This window comes from Labrus mixtus, chromosome 5 (assembly GCF_963584025.1).
Source record: "Labrus mixtus chromosome 5, fLabMix1.1, whole genome shotgun sequence".
In the NCBI taxonomy this organism is placed as follows: domain Eukaryota; kingdom Metazoa; phylum Chordata; class Actinopteri; order Labriformes; family Labridae; genus Labrus; species Labrus mixtus.
Window position 1 is genome coordinate 22,012,751 of NC_083616.1, and position 18,065 is coordinate 22,030,815.

Sequence of the window (18,065 nt, forward strand, 5' to 3'; positions counted from 1 at the left end):
AGTAATATTAAGGTCTTAACTGATATTTGCTACTTATATATAATATTTTAAAATATGAACATTTGAAATTTAGATGTAATAAACAATAACTTCAACATTTTAAACACAAATTGTGAAAAAAAAAAAAAAAATACCGGTTCATCCGGCAGAGAGCGACCTCACTGCGTCACTTCCGTTCCTCACTCCTTTCCTCGAGCTTCTGTCGACTGTGTGATCCGCGTGTTTACACACTCCCAGGTCAGTTCAAGTCTCTGTGGCCTTTTAACTTAGTCACTGCCATATTATTTTTGAGCTTTTACAAAAAGAACAACAACCTGCCTCACCGCACGCGCCATAGTGTGAGAGAAAAGCCAGTTTGAAATGAACGATAGTGTCAGTTTGAAGAGGCCCGAGTTAGCTGTTTTAGCCTTGCTTGCTAACTAGCCGACAGGTCAGTCCAGTCAAAATGAAAACTCGCGGGGGAAACATGTAAAGTCATGTCTGTGCCTACAGATAATATTTAAGTGTGTGCACAATACGATTTATTTCATTCAATTCAACACTCAACTAATGCATTCTAGCCCTGGAAAGCATATGTAGGTAAAACCACTGACTTTAACACCTGTATCAGATTCATGCAGGACTTGAGTCGAGACTTAAAAGTGTGTGTGGCTATTTTTGGGCTTTATGCAGCTGTGCATTCTTGTAAGTGTGCTGAGCTCAAAATGAAAACGACAGGGGGATTTTGAGGGTTTTTAGGTTTGGCACTTAATTCTACTTCCCCTGTTGAAAATGTAATTTCACTTAATCAAAGTTTTAGTCATCGAATAAACTGATGCTACTATGCATTTAGGATAGGATAGGGTAATACTATATTGATCCCCAGATGGGAAATTCGGACGTTACAGCAGCACAGACAAGAAAGCTAAAAAATACACATTAAACAGAATAGATCAGATAAATAAAAATAAAAACAGGGGGTATATACAGTACAAAATGAATTATGAAGTTAACTGGGGGGAATTGAGAATTGAGACAGTATTTGCAGAGAATGACAAGATAAAGTGACTTGGTATGATAAATAGCAGCAAGTAATGTAAACAGCAGAGAAGAGAGGCAGTGTTGTACCACAGTAATGCAGAGTGCAGTTATATAACATAATGTAGTATAATATAACATAATATAATGAAATGTTATATAATATAGACTAAGATAATAATATAATAAAATAGAATGTACAGTATATATGTATATATATAGATGCTAAATAATAATAATACAATGATAATAATGAAGAATTTACATGTATACATCATTATCCCTACAAGGTCAAACATTTAGTCTGCTTTGACATTTCGACACGACTATTGGTGCCTTTTCTGTCTTTTGGCTTGGTGTTGTGTGTATTAAAAATGTCCAAATAACTGATATTTGTTACTAAATATTTCATTTTGTCATGTATGTGGTGTTGTTTTTTTTGTCAGATGAAGGAGTCGATAATGAACCAGGAGAAGCTCGCCAAACTGCAGGCGCAGGTCCGCATAGGCGGCAAGGTGAGTTAGATTACTACACGTTCTTACAAAGTACTTGAAGAAAACACTTCGTTGGGAACATATGTGTGATGGATATTTGTTGTGCTCTCTAGGGGTCGGCCCGAAGAAAGAAGAAGGTGGTGCACAGAACAGCTACAGCAGATGATAAGAAGCTTCAGTTCTCCCTCAAGAAACTGGGAGTCAACAACATCTCTGGCATTGAGGAGGTAAAGCAAATTATTTTACAGTAAGGCCTTCCTGAAGCACAGTTATGTTTGGTACAGGATTTGTTACTTATGAATAAAGTCATTATTATAGCAGGATGCCATGTACAACATTTGAGTAAATGAGACAAAAGATATGTCAATGCCATCAGAGGACCCCCATTACTTACTGTATTTTATTGATTTAACAGTTAGCTAATGAGTATAGAAAACAAAAATACCCCAAAACTATATATTGTGATTCTTCAGTTCATCATCATGGTTATTTAGGAAGCAGTTCAGTACTTAAAGTAAGTAAGGGCGCGGTCACACTGGCCATCCATAACGTGCTACACTTCCTTGGCTTTGGCACACTTCGGAGAGGTGTTGTATTACGACGTTATGTACAAGATGTAATCGTGCTTCGGCACGGTTAGTCCTGTGTAGTGTGACCGCGGGCCATGCCGGCCAGCGTGGGAATTGCACAGCGGGGGGCCAATCGTGCTTGAGTACAGTACAGTACAGCACGGTACGGATGGCCAGTGTGACCGCGCCCTCATACTATTATTTCTTGTACAAGGATCTGTTCTAAATACAACTGCGCTAAAGACTAGTTATTGAGCTATATGCATCCATTGTGGAAAAATGTTCTTAGCAGGAGCAGTTGTTTTATCATAACCTTGAACTCAGAAACCGTTCTGTTTCTGTTTGTTTCACTCTAGGTTAATATGTTCACGAACCAAGGAACAGTGATCCACTTCAATAACCCAAAAGTCCAGGCCTCCTTGGCTGCAAATACCTTCACAATCACAGGGCATGCTGAGAACAAGCAGCTCACAGAGATGCTCCCAGGTATTCTAAACCAGCTGGGAGCCGACAGTCTTACCAGCCTCAGGAGATTAGCAGAGACTCTGCCCAAACCAGGTACCTATAACACTTACTGTTCTATTTGCATAAGTAGGTGTGTATGATGTTTTTTCTTACATTTAGCTAATGCCCCCTCCCCCCCTCCCCCTAGCTGGAGAGGACAAAGCCCCCATGGTTGCTGCTGAAGAGGAGGATGATGATGACGTTCCAGGTAAGCAAATGAACTTACCCTTTCAAAAGAAGTATTTGCATAAATTCTGCAATATAGTGGAACTGAAATAAGTACCTAATGGATCAGAAGGGACTGTCCTAAATGTTAGTATCTTTGTTTTAATGTTGGGAGAATATTGATTAAATATTAGTCTAATTTTATCTGTGTTTATATGAACTCAATAAATTCCTATGACTCCAACAAAAAGTATGTTTTATTTGAATAGTAAGTCATTATTCTCATTTGGACAACTGTCTCATATTGACTTTTCATCTTTCATCTTTCTTGATCAAGCTTTTGCTTTTGTTTTTGTTTTTGTTTTTCAGATCTGGTTGAAAACTTTGATGAGGCTTCAAAGAATGAGGCAGACTAGACAGTCCACTCTTCCAGCCTGCTCTTAACTACCCGTACTTTGACATTGCAGCATTTTATAATTGTTCATGTTTATTATTGCTCTTTGCCTACTACAAAATGTCGCTTTTAATTGTAACATTGACAATTGGGCTAAAACGGGTAGAACTAACTTTTTTATGGCAATTAATTCCCACTCCTTTGTCTGATTTGCCTCGTTCTGTAGTACAAGTGAAATTATTTAACTCAGTGGAATGTGCAAGCCTTTCTCTTTCTCAAACGGCCTCTCCTGCATTGTGATGCCTACACATCCAAAATGTACTGGTGGTATTAATCATGTAATAAAAAAATGACACATACACTTCTCTATTTAGTTTTTTTTTTAAATTAGCTCCACCTCTTGTTTATCAATTTTAAATAAATGGTCCAAGTAGTATAATTCTCACAGTTGATCAGGAAATGACAGTTATGTCCAACTAGTGTTGTAGTACCTCTCGAGACCACTTTTTGAAGGTCTCATTTCTGAATCCAAAGCATTTTTACTCGGGTCTCAGAGTGGGCAGACTCTGGATTTTACATCCACTGATTTTTCTACATCATTACTGGGATTAGAAGGAAAGCTCCTCCTTCTGAAAGAACACATAATTGCAATTCATTTGTAGTTTGATTTTTTTTTTCCCCTAGTTACGGCCGCAAATGATCGCTGGTGGCGCAGTGGTTAGTGCGCGCGCCCCATGTATGGAAGCTGTAGTCTTCCAAGCGGGCGGCCCAGGTTCAAATCCGACCTGTGGCTTCCTTTCCCACATGTCATTCCCCACTCACTCTCCCTGACTTCTGAAAAAAATTTAAAATGATGTGAGGGTTCAACTTAAACTACAATCACAAATGATAGATTTCTTGAAGTAATTACACAAATAAAGAAAACTTAGTCGTAAGGTTAGTGTAAGAACAGTTTTTAAAGTTTTTTTTTTTACCACCATTACACAGCTGTTTCCTATTATAGTGATGTATATTTCCAACACTGAGTACCTTTATGATGCATTCTTTCCAGCACAATAGATACAATTTGTATATTTCTGTGCTCTCCATTGGTTCATTGGACAGCCTAAAAATAAAATGTTAGCTTTGAAAAGTTTAGATATAGTTTGATACTATTGAATAACTTCAGACAATCAATGATGAAAGCATGCACTGCAGTTTATGTAGTGACATAAATAGAAACGTTAAGAGGTTAATAAAGTTCTCTACTGCAGAAATATGAATAATGCTCAAGGAATTTAAGGAACTGAAACTCAAAACCAACTCTTTCTGTTCAATGACTATGCAGGTTTCAAAGAATTTTAGGTGAGAGATTTGGTGTATATATTAATAATCATACAAGGTTTCTTTGAATATAGGCTGAAAGGGATATACCTCATAAACTGTTCAAATACAAATGAGGAGATCACCCCCCCCCCCCCCCCCCCCCGCAAACCAACTCGAAGCGTTTACTATGGAAATACGTCACAAACACTTCAACACATTATGGGATCTCTTGATTTACGTAGGTGCGAGAATAAACAAGTCAGTTGTTTTTTTTATTCAGAGTGTAATTATTTTCTCTCAGCTGACATTTAGCAAAGGAAAGCCGGATTGCCCCGTTTGTGACTAAAGTCATGGCCAGGGAAAGTCCTCGTGTCACATGTTGTTGAAGTTTAGGGGCATCAAATGTCCTCACATTGATGTGTGATTGGGAAAAAACTTTTCTGTAGAAAACCATTTTCATAGGATTCAGGATTATTTTTGGTATATTGATTCACAAAATACAATTACCGGTAAATACATCTATTCTGTAGAATCTCTATTTTAAGGTGACAACGATGTTCTTCCATTGCTCACTAATCCCACATTCATTTTCAAAAACAATGACTATTCATTTGGTGTAGATTTAGTTAGTATTAGTAGTAATAAATGGTAATTTCCCAAAGCCCAGATTTCTTGTTTGGTTCAACCGACAAGAGGAAGCCAAAGACCTTCAGTTAACCGTATAACTTTGAATTGAATTTTTTTTTCATATATATTTCATATTTGATTTATTTATTTGCTCAATTCAGTGTATGGTTTCAACACCATAATACACAACAAAAACTATTTTCTCATAATGCTGAAACACTGTTCATGAGCAAACAGGAGCAGGAAGAAGAAAACTTATAATACCTGCCCCCCTTTTCCTAATAACACAAGAAACTGTTTAACAGAATACGATGGCTAACCTGTTGTTTTCTCTTTCTTTCACATTTTCACACATTTCTTTAGACTGTAAACAGCAGTCATTCATGTTTGTACAAATTTCCTGTCACTTTAGCCTAAAACTGAGAAAATTGTACATTTACTATCAAAATAGTTGTTGATAAAGTGAAGATTTTTGTTGAAGGTCCATGTAACATTTCCATTGATTTTGCTTTTGTTTTCAAAGCTGTGATATTTCTATTCTGCTGTTCTCATAGGTGCTTTCAAAGATTGAGGGACAAATTTGTGTATGTGTTTTTGGCACCTGTTTGGATGTGTGTCCTGATTGTTTGAAGACACTTCTTCATTTCAGTTTAATGGCCGAGGGCAACCCCCCACCCCACTGCCCACCCACACTTCACACTTAATATCTCACAGTTGCTTACTCGAAATATGATATGCAAATTGCTGCAAAGTGTGCTGCCCACCAACTCTGTTTATAGACTATTAATCAGTTTACTATATCTCTCAGTTTCTACTGCACATTATGACACAGGCGATGATGATGATGATTATGATGATGTATGTTGGAGGCGGCGATATATATATGATGGTTAGTCGCCAGTTGAAACTTACAATCATCAGGACAGCTACTATTGAACTTCTGCTCCAGATTTCTTTTATTGCATCACTTCAGTGTAACTTCATCCAAATGGTAAGAAATAACTTGTGGGTGTCGACAAATAAGATGAAAGAATAGAGAGTCAATTCCCAGCTGTGTAATTATTTTGTTACAATGCATTAGCTTTCAACTCGTTGCAATTTCCCATGGACATATTTCTTATTTTGAATCTGAATTGAAGTGAAAATTTACAACAACTACTAGCAAATGAAGTGATTATTTGTTATGTTAACGTGAAAGACATTTATGAGCTCCAATGGTTTTTGCTGTCACACAATCTTTCAGAGGACCTTTTCACTGTGGATATTTGGGCTTCTGTTCATCAGCCTATCAGGAGCACATGGACTCAGCACGTTTCCAGAAAACTGTACGCCTGACTTGCGGTTCACAAAACTTTCTGATATTTATTATTTTATTTCCTCAATTATTCCTGAACTTGACCTTTTTTTCAATAGAAGTGTTTGTGAATGTTTCCGTGTGGGCTGTCTGTGTGTACACCTGACTGTCTGTGTCTATGTTTGCGCAGTTGTGGTCGCCAAAAGGAATGGTTCAAGTCCAGTCACACTGACATGCAGTACAAAGACCACAGGACATATCACTTGGAAGCTAGATGGGGAAGAGATTGATGTCGATTCGGGGGATTATTTCCAGCAGGACAGTTCAATTCTGACAGTGTCAGAAGTAGATACTCCCACGTTGGGTGAGTACAGCTGCTGGAGAGGAGAGGAGATGCTGTCATCCACCTATCTGCTGCTTGAAGCCGAGGAGGAAGAGGCGTTGGGTAAGATATCCTTGTTGCGATCTTTATTAAATAGAGGAAGTTTTAGTGCCAAATTAGTCAGGCTGAGAGAGAAAGGACAAGACTGAAACCTAACGTGCAGTGCAGGGAGTGTTTGATGATGCACCTTTTACATAGATGTTGTATATTCAGTGTTATTTTCACTGCTTTTTCAGGACTGGACAGTTCACTCCTAATTGCACACATATGGTTTCTCTTTACAGATTCTCTTCTCAGTTGTCGGGCAAAGTCTTATGACTGTGTCTTCAGCTGTAGCTGGACCAATAGTGGATATGAATTAGTGCGCCTTGGACTTGGCCAAGACTGGTAAAAAAATATATATATATTTAAAGAAATTCCATTCAAGAAGCCAAATTATTGCATAGAGACAGACCAAAAAGCAGATAGAACTTTACTTTTCCTACACAAATTTCTCCGTGTGTCTGTTTTATTCCTTGCTCTGCAGCAGTGAAGATGAGACGTCGTGTCGCTGGATCAGCAGCAGCGATCTTCTCGCAGATGGGGCATTCCAGTTTGAGGTGTCCCACTCCCTCTCACCCTACACTGAGGAAAGCACCATGCTCGTTATCACAGCTGAGGCCATTGCTGACCTCTCCATCCTCAGGAGAACCACACGATTTTATCTCAGAGACATCAGTAAGCTGAGTGAAACTGAGTGACATTTAAGGCATTTGACAAGATTAAACAGTTTATTTTGAACTTGTTAAAAAAAAATACATTTGAGCAGCAGAAGCATTGAGTGAATTCAAACCAATGTTTTAATTCTCTGCCGTCATTTTTGTTGTGTCCAGTTGAACCCGATAGTCCCCAGATCGTCAGGTGTCAGGAGATGGAGCAGGACCTGAATGTGACCATTGATCCTCCGTCCAGCTGGTCAACTCCTCACAGCTTCTTCAGTCTGGAGCACCAGATTGAATATGTGCTTAAGGATAATGGCAAGGTAAATACAAACGTGCACTGAAATGCAGTCATGTGATCTCTCCTTGTCTGCATATGAGATTCTTACTGTGACCTGTCTGTGTTTTAGACAGGACTCTCTTCATCAGCTCTGATACCAAAGAGGATCAGCAAGCTGAGGGTTCGCTCAAGAGATCAGCTGGTGCTCTCCGCCTGGAGCCAGTGGACTCCCTGGAAAAATGTAACCCACTGAGTATTTGATCACAAAACTGTCTGCTCCTGCTCTTTGTTTGTTTGTACATGTCTGTAGTACAACGTCCTTCATGTTGTCTCACCTACTGTTTGTCACTTGGCTTTTTAATGTCTTACCTTTGGGCACTGATGACCAACAGATAACACAGCACCCACCAAAAGCTCAGTAAGAAGTCCACTTTTCTGTTTTGTTTTTAAAGATAAATGCAGCCAGTTTTTATGGATTTTATTTATGACCTATCTCAAACTATTTATTTGTATAGATATATTTATTATTTATTAAAAATCAAATACATAAAGTCAAACACCATTATAGAGAGACTGTGAAATTACAAAAACACTTAAAGACTCACTTTTCTTGTGAACAAAAAAACACTTTAATTTTCTTGTTGTCGGAGTTGTCAGAAATGGTTTTGTAGGATCAAATCTTAGAAAATCATTCCCTGAATTTTCATACATGATTTTCTTCACATTAAAATCAAGTAATTGTCACTGTAAATGAATCACAAGTCAAATGTGCAAACAAATGAGCCTAGCTCAGTATAACTTCACACTGAATTTCACACCTTGTGTTTCTTGTTCGTCTTATTTCAGTTATATGTGTTGGTCTTTCTGTGAACTTGGTGGTTTGGCACTGTGCAAAAAAAACCCAACAACCATTAAAAAAAGCTTTTTGCTTCCTTCCTTATACATGTTCCTTCTTTATTCATGTGTTGCTCATGACATGTGTATCAGAGTTATAGAAACCCCCCATTTAAACCTGTTACAGTCTCAACCATGTTGTCTTCATGGGGGTGGACAAAAGGTCAGAAACCAGTTTTACTGAGTCTGTGTACTGACTGTTTCTCTGGGTGGTAATTGAGTTCAGGTCAAAGTAGCAGATACTGAGGTCCCATGTTAAAAACACTACAAAATGAAAATAAAGAAGTGTATAAAACTTTTTTTCCCCCCAAAATGAAAGTAATCCCAAACTAGTAACGGACCTTACAGACTCTAAAATGATGCTTTGACAAATGGGGACGGTTCAGTAGTATGTGGTTTACAACAAAATTATTTTATTTTGAGCGGCCATTTTAGTTCCCACTTATTAATTTTTAAATTATATATATTATACTTGTCAACTGTTTTTAATTTGTTGGTAAACTCAACAGTGGGTTTTGAGCAATGAATTATGATCAACTGTGTTATTTAGCTTTAGCAGGGAAACATAAAATACATTTCCGTCATTTAAAAAAAAAAAAGAATTCTTTGAAACCATGTGAAACACAAAACAATGGCACATTTTTCCACTAAGAAAGTAAGGACGACAAATAGAAATGATGTCTCATTGTCAGCTGGTTTGTTATGCTAATGTTTCAGTTTTTATATCTCAACCTGATCATGCATCAGTGATAAGCTTGCCTGGATACACAAACCCTCTGACAATAATATAGTGAGCACACTGTAAAATACAGCAAGTGACAAATAAATTGAAACTCAGATAATTTTTGCCACTTGTTATTCACTGAAACTTGTGGAGGTACCGAAAGCCAAGCTAAAGAAATCATTGCATTTCTTAGATAACTCCAAACCTTAAAAAGGAAGTCAAAACCAGAAAACATTAGCCTCAACTTAATTCACAAGTTAAAAAAATCTTGAGGTGCCTAACCTGCAGCAGATCTTACTTCCCTTCATGCTCGAGAAGTTATTAACACTGTAAAGTAGGAAGGTAACATGCTTAAGTATAAATCTAAGGTATGGCTCTGAATATGTCTAAACAGAAGCTTTTAAATATTATAATTGGAGACATCCTTGGTATTCACAATCACAGCCAGAACTTTATAATATAAATTGTTACACATTGAAGTTTGAAGCGATGCCTTAATGTCCTATCATTGCAGATCCTAATCTTGTATTTACTTATTTCAGGTGATCACAGGCAAAAAGAGGCTGTGCAAATGCAAAAACAGAAAAAAAATTTGCTGTTCCGAACTGCCACCTGGGTACTTGGACCGCTGCAAGAACAGAAAGAAGAAGAAGAATGGGGGGAAAAATGTTCAACAGAACCCAACATCTCAGTGAGAAGATGTTTAATAAAACGTACATTTCAATGAAATTATGCTTGTGTTAAAAAATACATTATGGGCTTAATATTTGATATATATATTGAATATTGCAATGTAAAGCTCGAAATTCACCATGACCTGAATGACTGAGAACCTACACTGCATATTGCAATGATTATATTTATTTCTGAATAAATAAATTATTTCATTACAATCTTATTCAAAACATGTCCATTTGTTCCTCTTTGGTATCCAAATACTTCAGCCTCTGTATATCCATATGTATAGTTTATTATTCCTTGATAGTTGGTTGTAGTTTCCCATATCCTCAGGGACTTCTACTGGGTCACAATGGAGATCTTCCTGCATGCTTCTTCACCACCCGGTATGGCAGCATAATAAGCACTGACCATAAAGCACCAGAGAGGGTGTGCACAGGGCCCAGTACATCACTGGATTCATCTGGCTTCCCAGCCTGCAGGAGCTGTGCGCCCAGCAGTGCCACAGGAAGTCTCTGAGGGTCACCAAGTACTCATCCCACCCACACAACAGCCTGTTCACCCTGATACAGGTCCCTGAAAGCACACACCAGCAGACTGAAGAATGGCTTTTTCCTCCAGGCCATAAACATTAAAATCCATTAAACTTAATAAAGACACACAAGTGCAATCCAACCCCTTTGTTCTGCAAGCATTGCTCCCGCTGCTTCGGTGGCGATGTATGAATGGATTAGTGTTGTACTTACTCTCTGATGTATGTCGCTTTGGATAAAAGTGATAAAAAAAATATCTTACTGCTGTACATATTTAAACTGCAGGATAAAAAATGCAATTTTTATTTATTTTTGTATTTTTTTTAAATGTATTTATGTGACCAATTTATAATCTATTATTAATTATTTTTTTAAATGGCGAGTAGTCGTGGTGTAATAAGACGGGGGCCCAATTTTCCCTCGGCCACCTAGCAGGTTAATCCGGCTCTGCAATGTACGCATGCGCACTCCAGGAAGAGCGGAAGTGGTTGCTAACCTGCTGCTCTGTTGTGGACAAACGAAACAGCAGCTATTTATGGACAAATACCGCTCCTAATTGAGAGCCACCTGGCGTTTCGTGTATGTAATCGAGGAGCTCTACAAATGTCCTGAGAATGGCAAAGGTTCTGCCAGCGGCTTTACTGTTCTACCTCTGGAACCTTCTAATGCGATTCAGCTGCACGTCAGGTGAGCGCGAGGAGCAGGTGCAAGTTTCAAGTTAGTAAACAGATAATGTAACTGAGCACCACATTCAGATAAATGGGCTCAGAAAAAAATGTCCGTGCTCTGTTGTAGTCTTCACGTTTTTCACTTGAAGTCAAAGTTTACAGTCTTTTGTGTCATTCTCCTTAATTTACACCCACTGCTGTGGTTTTTCTAACACTGACTTTGCACCGACAATATCAATTAACAACTCGGAGGTAAGCTTGCTAAGCTCTTTTTTTTATATATATATTTCTGCACTAAAGGTCTTGGGATCAATGAATTGCTTTACTTCCGGGTCATCAGTCCAGAGGAGATAGGCTACATCTTCAGTGCAGCACCTGCTAAAGACTTTGGAGGAGCTTTTGTAAGTATGGTATTTTGCCCTCTTCTAAATTACAAATTACAATTGTTGGCGAAATGATTCTCAATACTCTCCACCCACCCAGTCACAATCCTCTTCTCTCCTTTTGTCCCCAGGTGTCTTCTTATGATGAGATTTTTCTTGTGCCTGCAGAACCAGCAGACGGCTGCACAGACCTGGAGGACACAGAAATTATCCAGGGACAAGTAATCCTGGTGGAAAGAGGGTATGCATCGTGTCTCTTCACCTATAGTGTCACCTGTTTACCGCACTGCCATAGAAGATCATGTGAACACAAATGTGAAGTAGGAAGTTGGAAATGCAAGATTGGATTGAGCCATTTATCAATCCAACCTGACCACTCGACGAAGACAAAATCATAGTTTCAACATTTGTGGACCACTAGCATGTGCGCACATATACCAGTGTTTTCTTTGGCCACACTGGCTGCCTGCCTTCTCTTGTGATTGTTGCAGAGGCTAAATATTATAGTAGGAGTGCAAGACATTTACATTTGGCTTGTTACACACTTAAAATAAATGTACGGTCACGATTACAGTTATTGAGACATTTAAAACGACTGCATGCATAACGGCAGTAAGCTGTTATTCTTTCTTTTAAAGGAATACTTGAAATATATAAATGTTGGATGTTAGATTACAAAACTAAAATCAATAGCCCCTTTTATAATAAAAGAAAAATATAACAAACATTGTCTTTTTAATTATCTGTATTGACTACCAGGTATACACACATGACTAGTTATGATTAGCAGGAATGTTTAGAGAAAGTTTGACCTGTGTTTGGTATTGCTTGTTGTTCTCAGAGTTTGTGTATGAAGGTAATTTGCAGGTGAGGCAACTTGCACTTGTTGTTTTACTAAAACTATGCTAAAATCCTACTGCCTGTCTGGGACCTGAAAGTTCAACTATTCACAGATTACTTGTGTTTGATGACACATTAAAATGTCTTTCTTTGTTTTTTTTTTTGTGCTTTCTAGAGGTTGCTCCTTTGTACAAAAGGCGAGAAATGTGGAGGAAGCAGGAGGCAAAGCTGTTCTCATTGCTGATAATGCAGTGGACAATGACAGCCAGTACCTTGATATGGTCACTGATGGAAGCACTGCCAAACCAAGCATACCGGCATTATTCCTACTGGGACGTGATGGGTAAGACTGATGCCTTTTTATATTTGTATATAAATAATGACAAACATGTTTTGACATTAAAACATATCCTCTTTATCTGTTACTTTAGGATGATGATCCGACGAACTCTTCAGAGACAAGCACTGCCGTGGGCTGTCATTTCCATTCCTGTCAATGTTTCCTCTTTGGCCTCGTTCCCCCTGAAGCAGCCCCCATGGACACTGTGGTAGAAATAACGCACACCCACAACTTGATCCGCTTCTCTACTCAGTGAACATTATGTTATCTGTGCGTATCTTGTCAACTTTGAATAAACTCACAGCCTCCAGGAAAATTCCTTGATGGTGGTTGCACTGGTGGTGAACCAATAACATTAACTCATGCACACGTGATTAAACACACAGCCACAGACATGTGGAGCAAACCTTCTAATTGTATCCAAACAGTCTTGCCATAGCCATTTGTCAAAATAAAGACAGACAAACTCGGCAAGAAACATGCATGCTTGTTCTTTTCAAGAAAAAAATTATAATAATTACAGCTTTGTTGTGCCACTGACCTTGATATACGAATGGTTCGTTGGTCAAACGTTTTCAAAATGATGTGGAAAGTCGGATAATACCAGATATTAAGCCTGGAGTGCACCATTTTTTCCTATGGGGAAGTGGTACATGCCATTGCGTAGGCCACTATGGGACTGGAAGGGAAAAATTGCCTTGAATCTTACACTTTTTTTTTTTAATCACCATTACATAATACCAGGAATGTCATCTCACTGTAAAACGTATAAAGAGGAAACGTTCTCATTTGCATGAACTTCAAAGTGTTTGATCACTGACCAAAAATGAACAGTTTCTAAATGGTAAATAAATAACAAAGATGTTTTGTGCAAAATGAATCTTAAGCCTTTGTTTTAAGTTTTTAAGTTATATAAGCTATACAACTTATAAGACCATGCACACAGTATGTAATCACAGAGACTATTGTACGCACATTAGAGCAAGCTAATGTCATCATCTTTGCATGTTTATCCCCTGATACTTTCAGTCCTTAATAACTCTAAAAGCTGCTTGACCAATCATGAATTTATCTTGAACTGGGTGGTATTTCAACATTCTGTCTGGTTTATTTTCATGAAAATATGCTATTACTAAAAGACTCATTTAGCACTGTAGTCCTGTGTTCGGTACATTAATAGCTAAGTTGAGTCTGGTGGTAATAACTTTGCTGCAAGAAAATATTTCTTCACAATATTTCTTTGAATTTATGTTTCGAGTTGTTCATTTCACATGAATGTCACTTCCTTGAGTCGTTGAGGGAACGTGACCATAAAATCCACAGTTAACTTTTGCCTGAAAGTTGTTTTAAGACTACATTTTCCAATGTTGATGAAGAAGGGTGGGCTAGGAAATAAATAATAACAGTGCCCCCTGGAATCCTCCACAAAATAGGTATGTGTCTGTGTTTCTGGCAATATTTGTGGGGATTTTGATACATTATTTTCTATTCTTCAGAGAGCTTGTGTTTGGTCAGAAATCTGTTTAACCCCCGTCGATTGTTTTCTGTAAGGGGCTACACGCTTTGACCTTATGAATGATCAACCTTTACATTGGAGTGTAGAGTATAAAAACTATTTAAATGCTACTAACACCATAGCTCTTGGGTTAGCATTTAGACCTGCCCTTTTGTTGCTATGATACCAGTAAGCCTTCTGGTCTTAATGTTAAACACAAGTTTAGACTGCATCTGTATATTTGCACTTAATCAACCTAGCAACTCCTGGAGTCAAACCAGCTCAAGTCAGAATACCACCGCTTACATGACTTTGATGATTTTCTTTAATAAACTGCATACATTGGTGTTCTCCAAAGCATCACACATTAATAAAGAAGCACTAAGTTTAAGGCAGCTAAAATGTTTTATTTTCTTCGTATTAAAGAAAGGGCAGCCTCTCTTTTTTGCTGAAAGTACAAAAAGCTTGTGTGTATTTTAAGTAGACGTGTCAGACTTGTTTGAGACTGAACTTTAGTGTATTGCATGTATGAAGGGTTGAAGAAGTGATCTGTAAATAAAAACTTTATTACCAGATAATGTATAAAGTTTCCTTCTGCCATGATATGGTTAAATAACATTCACTAGGATTAATGAACATTTGATAGTCAACATTTTAACACATTTTAAATATCTCATTTAATAACTGTTATTTTTTACACAATATTGTAGTAGAGGTCTGTCAGTATTTGTTGACTTGACGGCCACTACACTAATAAATCGCCTACGTTGAAATCTCTGCTCCACACATGTACCATACCCCGGATACTAAAAAGTGAGCTCTGCGTGACACCAAGTATGTCTTTAATTTGCCATTTTTCAAAATAATGAAGGGAACAATCAACACAATGAGAATGAAGATATCTTTTTTGGTAACTTGTGGATGGTTTATAATTCATTTCGAAATATGATAAAGCATCTATCCCCTTCCATTTATTGTACAAAAAAAGATAGTTTGTCCTCAGACTCGAATAAAACCCGGTTTTGTTTTTACGCAACATCTTTAGAAAGTCGGTGTGTAAACGTAAAAATGTTTCACCTATACACAATGATAAACACAATAGCCGACAACACAACCTTTGAAAATAAAACATTTCCTCTGTACAGGATCAGGTCTGAGATTCAGCACCACACAGCATGGACAGCGACACTTGAATACAGACACGTACAGTATATCCACCTTAGTTCATGAAGCATGGCTGTAAACACAGTGGAAACATCAGAGATATAACCCTCATGAGCAGACCGTCACTATAGGAGGTCCAGTTATGTCACCATAGACCGGTAAACCTGGATGGAAAGTCTCCTGCTGAGCATTCCGACTCTGCCAACCTACCCCCACCCCTAGACTCACACAATCACAGCATGTTCATTTTCTCTATTAAACGTTTAAACTAAATCCCTTCACATGTTCAGCTTCATTTTACATTTCTTTTCATTTGAGGTTCACCCTGGCTTTGGCATAAATACATTTTACACAAGTGACAAGTTTAATAGGATTATCACGGGGTTGTTATGTGGACACGTTCGCTGATTCAGCAAACATATCAGAAGAAATAATAGCAAGACCTTCTAAGATCAAGTACATTTTCAGGAAATGATGCTTAAAGACTAAGAATGAAACTTCACTGTATTTTTTTGGAACGGAATCCTTGAAATCCTCTTTTCAGAGAGCGTCAGGGACATGGATGAAGAGAGGGATAGAGAGGGCTCACCAAAAACATACAGTTTGCTAGAGTAACGTGCTGAACTGGCTTTTCTGGTTATTTCCATGCAGTCTTGGTATCTCCCCTCCCATGGAAGGAGCCCACTCTGAAGAACGGGAAAATCGACAATTTAGACGAGCAATGGCTGCATCAATTGATAAAAAATAAAACAAATTCTAAAAGTATGTATGTATAGATAGAAACATCCAACATGATAGTGATTTTTGCATACCTCCTCTTGCACCGTGCACACACTCTGCCCCACACTGTCCTCACAGTGGCGTCCCTCAGAGCCGGACTCCCCCAGATGTACACAGACGGGGTGCACAGGGCGTTTAAACGAGCCATGATGGCGAACAAATTGGTGGCGTCGTTCCTGAATGTCAGGCCTCTCCCCGACGTAAATCTGATAATGATATTCACAAAGGAGGGGCACCACAACACCAAGAAGCTTATGACAACAAATATGATGATTCTCAGCGATTCCTTTTTGCTTTCTCTGTCTGCGCTCGGAGGGTCTCTCTCAAGCTGGAATCGGGCCACAAAATACAGTTTGATCGTCATGACCACTTTAGTGAGCACGATCAGTTGAAAGAAGACAATGCTGAACACGTAGAGTTGCATCGATTTGGAAACGGGCAACAAGTTCCTGGCGAGCAGGTGGGCGAAATTATAAAACCAGCAGTAGATATTGAGGCAAATCACAAAGTGCCTCGTAATGAAGCGGCTGTAGATGAATGGGTGGCACACAGCAAAATAACGGTCAAACTGCGCGAACAAAAACGTCAATATATTCACCCCAAGGAGAGACGGTAACACATTATAAGTACCATTTCTCGGCGGATACCCCTCCTGCACATCAAACAGACCCAGGTAAAACACAGAGAAGCCCACCAAAGTGTCACAGATACTAGTGTTGAGCATGAAGATGAATCTGTTCTGCAGGCGCAGCTCTTCGGTGACCAAGATGCCAATAACAACTGTTCCGGCCACCAGGACAGTGCTGGTAGCAAATAAAATCTGGAAAATAAAGATGAAATAATCTTCTGGACTGTCGAAGTTCACCGAGAGAGGCACCCCTCCTCCTGTCAGAGAGTCTGTGGTGTTGGAGAGGAGCATTGTTCATGCGTGTGTGCTTCTTAAGTGCTTATTTTGTATATAAGAGCTCCAGTAGCTTGATGTCACCGGCCTTGTACTCGTGGGATTGTAATTACGTAATGCCTTTCTCTTTTTTTCCTAAAACAACAGTCTCAGCTGAAGTTTAGTTTTAACTCTGTAGAGGAGACCACTTTAAATAGTTAATTATTCTATTCACCTGTAGAAAATAAGTCTTTAATTCTGGTCATTTGTCATCAAAATACAAATAAATGGACTTTTTAAAAAAATATATATATATACAGCATATATAAAACGATCAGTAATTTCCATTCACCCAACAATCATACATCCTCACACATTTAAAGACTCTCAGTTTTTATTTAGATATTTCTTCTCAGGTATCTTTTCATTTTGTGCATTAGCCTGAAGTATTGTTAGGTGTCACGTTTGGATCTATGTAATGTTATCGCATCTCTCACTATTTTAGAGAAACAATGTTGTCTAAGCAATCAATAGATTCATCAAGGCAATAATTGGCCAAATATTTAATTTCATTAATTATTAGCTGCAGTCATATACAAAATAAAGCATTTTGACCTTAGAAAGAGGCGTTTGATAATTAAAGTTGTACTCCTTTCTGCTATTTGTTAGACAGAACTTCCGCATCAGAAACTAAGTACACTGTCCTGTCATTCCAGCTTACAGCTATGTCAGAAGTTTTTTTTACAACGTGGAGACATCGACATTTTTTAGGGCTACTTTGTGTCCCCTCACATTATATTTTGCGTTACTTCGCAATACGTTTTGTGTCCTTTGACTGAACTTTTCTTCTTCTCTCTAGAAGAAAGCAATATGGTTATTTATGATGTCGGTTTCATCCGTCACCAGTTACTGTACTCAGAACAACTTCCACATCATCACGATACAATTCCACATGGA

General features: G+C 38.2%; 4 protein-coding genes across 4 annotated transcripts; 3 read left to right on the forward strand and 1 right to left on the reverse strand.

Annotated features, from left to right (window-relative positions):
* Window positions 1-135: 135 nt before the first annotated feature.
* On the forward strand, window positions 136-3,502 carry LOC132974485 (transcription factor BTF3-like). Its single transcript, XM_061038568.1, has 6 exons — window positions 136-237; window positions 1,464-1,532; window positions 1,625-1,738; window positions 2,437-2,638; window positions 2,733-2,792; window positions 3,119-3,502. Exons 2-6 carry the CDS (start codon window positions 1,464-1,466, stop codon window positions 3,163-3,165), a joined length of 492 nt encoding a protein of 163 aa, XP_060894551.1. The 5' UTR covers window positions 136-237; the 3' UTR covers window positions 3,166-3,502.
* Window positions 3,503-5,943: 2,441 nt separating this feature from the next.
* il12b2 (interleukin 12B 2) lies at window positions 5,944-8,669 on the forward strand. Its single transcript, XM_061039342.1, is given in 7 exon segments — window positions 5,944-6,400; window positions 6,560-6,814; window positions 7,036-7,138; window positions 7,278-7,468; window positions 7,624-7,772; window positions 7,860-7,978; window positions 7,980-8,669. Coding segments are annotated over 7 exon segments (1,110 nt in total). The 5' UTR covers window positions 5,944-6,279; the 3' UTR covers window positions 8,152-8,669.
* Window positions 8,670-11,006: 2,337 nt separating this feature from the next.
* On the forward strand, window positions 11,007-14,572 carry LOC132974486 (protease-associated domain-containing protein 1-like). Its single transcript, XM_061038569.1, has 5 exons — window positions 11,007-11,245; window positions 11,527-11,627; window positions 11,741-11,850; window positions 12,625-12,792; window positions 12,881-14,572. Exons 1-5 carry the CDS (start codon window positions 11,173-11,175, stop codon window positions 12,999-13,001), a joined length of 573 nt encoding a protein of 190 aa, XP_060894552.1. The 5' UTR covers window positions 11,007-11,172; the 3' UTR covers window positions 13,002-14,572.
* A 1,326-nt stretch (window positions 14,573-15,898) lies between these two features.
* Window positions 15,899-17,147, reverse strand: LOC132974995 (G-protein coupled receptor 183-like). The gene has a single exon (XM_061039343.1). The coding sequence runs from the start codon at window positions 17,145-17,147 to the stop codon at window positions 16,179-16,181; it is 969 nt and encodes a 322-aa protein (XP_060895326.1). The 3' UTR covers window positions 15,899-16,178.
* Window positions 17,148-18,065: the final 918 nt, after the last annotated feature.